The sequence below is a fragment of the Sapajus apella genome, unplaced genomic scaffold (genome assembly GCF_009761245.1).
Source record: "Sapajus apella isolate SASKATOON/1434 unplaced genomic scaffold, GSC_monkey_1.0 scaffold69, whole genome shotgun sequence".
NCBI classification, from domain to species: domain Eukaryota; kingdom Metazoa; phylum Chordata; class Mammalia; order Primates; family Cebidae; genus Sapajus; species Sapajus apella.
In genome coordinates this window covers 3,056,985-3,058,596 of record NW_022437009.1, presented here as the reverse complement: position 1 = coordinate 3,058,596, position 1,612 = coordinate 3,056,985, and the positions used below count along the sequence as shown (strand labels likewise).

Genomic DNA, 1,612 nt, shown 5'->3' with positions numbered 1-1,612 from the left:
TATAGTAACCTCAGCGTTAGAGTCTGCTAAAATGAGGAGCATAGCACTCTGCAGGGTATGGATAATAATTAGATAAGCTCAGTGATTGGTACAATGACAGTACCCAAGAAATGTTCATTTATGTCTTTTTGATGAAGAAGTTAAGGCAATGGAAGGCTGCTTTAACTCCAGAAATGTTCTGGTACTGGTCAAGTAAGTAGTGGGATAGACCTACTGGACATGTTTTACTTTTGGAGTTAACAGATCATCAAACTGTAATAAGGTAGCCAGCACATTACACAGGTAACAACATAACACAGGGACTAGAATAAGATCCAAACCGTAAGTTTTAAATTTTATAAGAGTCATAGTAAATGTCTTGGACCTAGATCTCAAAGTAAATAGCAAGTGCCGAGGTTCCACGGAATAAGGAAGAGAAAGTTCACCGCCAAGGTAGGCACAGAGCAGTGACTGGAGTGGCTCCGACAGCATGGAGAACGAGGGGTAAATGTCTGCCCGTGGTTTGTCCTCTTGCAGTAGGGTTCCTTCTTTGCCTTAAGCAATTAACTCTGTTTAATTTTGCTTTTATTTTCTAGCGGATGATATGGGCTTAGGAAAAACCCTGACAATGATTGCACTCATCCTGACCCAGAAGAATCAAGAGAAAAACAAAGAAAAGGCGAAAAGCACAGCTTTGACGTGGCTCTCCAAAGATGGTAGACAGAAATGCCTTCATAGCCTGCCATCCCCTACGTCATTTGAGCCAGCCAAGAGAGGCGCGTTTTTAGCTACAGAAGGATACCTTTGGTTATATTTAATTACTCTACTGGGAAACCAGTATTAGATTACTCCCCTATTGTATCATTTCTGATGCTGAATATGCTAATTATAAATGATTATTATTTTTTTTTAATGTAAACTTGACTTGATCTGTGATAGGCAGAATCTTATGGAGAAAGCTGAGGCTCTAGAAGACTTAGTTTAAGCATAATAATAATTCTTATTTTTTGAGACAGGGTCTCACTCTGTTGCCCAGGCTGGAGTGCAGTGGCATGAACATAGCTTACTACAGCCTAAACCTCCTGGACTGAAGCGATCCTCCCACCTCAGCCTCCCAAGTAGCTGAGACCACAAATGTGCATCACCACACCCAGCTAATTTTTTAATTTTTTGTAGAGAGAGTCTCACCATGTCACCCAGGCTGGTCTCAACAGGGCTTAAGCAGTCATCCTGCCTCGGCTTTCCAAAGTGCTGGGATTATAGGTATGAGCCACCATGCCTGGCTAATAATTACTATTTTTGTAAATATTGAAGAAATAACTACGAGGTAGATCCAAATTAATTAATTTTTTTTTTAAGGAAGATCTGTCACAAATTCACATTTTAGTCACTGTAGTGGAAGCTATTTTCCGTATTTCTGAAATTCTAAAAGTTCCTAGATTATAGACAGTTTCCATCTTATCTCAGCCTATGTTTTTGAAACGTAATAACTTTAGTCAGACACATTGGTATGCACCTGTAGTCCCAATTGAGGAAGGAGAGGCAGGAGAATTGCTTGAGCCTGGGAGCTGGAGGCCAACCTGGGCAACATAGCAAGATACCATCTCTTTTTTTTTTTTTTTTTTTTTTTTTT

The 1,612-nt window shown here is 39.9% G+C and overlaps 1 protein-coding gene across 4 annotated transcripts in view; it reads left to right on the top strand.

Moving 5' to 3' along the window:
- TTF2 (transcription termination factor 2) overlaps window positions 1-1,612 on the top strand; it is a 48,675-nt gene that overhangs the window by 27,550 nt on the left and 19,513 nt on the right. For all 4 annotated transcript variants that reach the window (XR_004260218.1, XM_032249610.1, XM_032249611.1 and 1 more), the window contains exon 10: window positions 576-695. Coding sequence is in view for 3 of the 4 variants with exons in the window: in XM_032249610.1 (XP_032105501.1) it covers window positions 576-695 (120 nt within the window). In the remaining variant the exon portion in view is untranslated. The remainder of the gene's footprint in view (window positions 1-575; window positions 696-1,612) is intronic.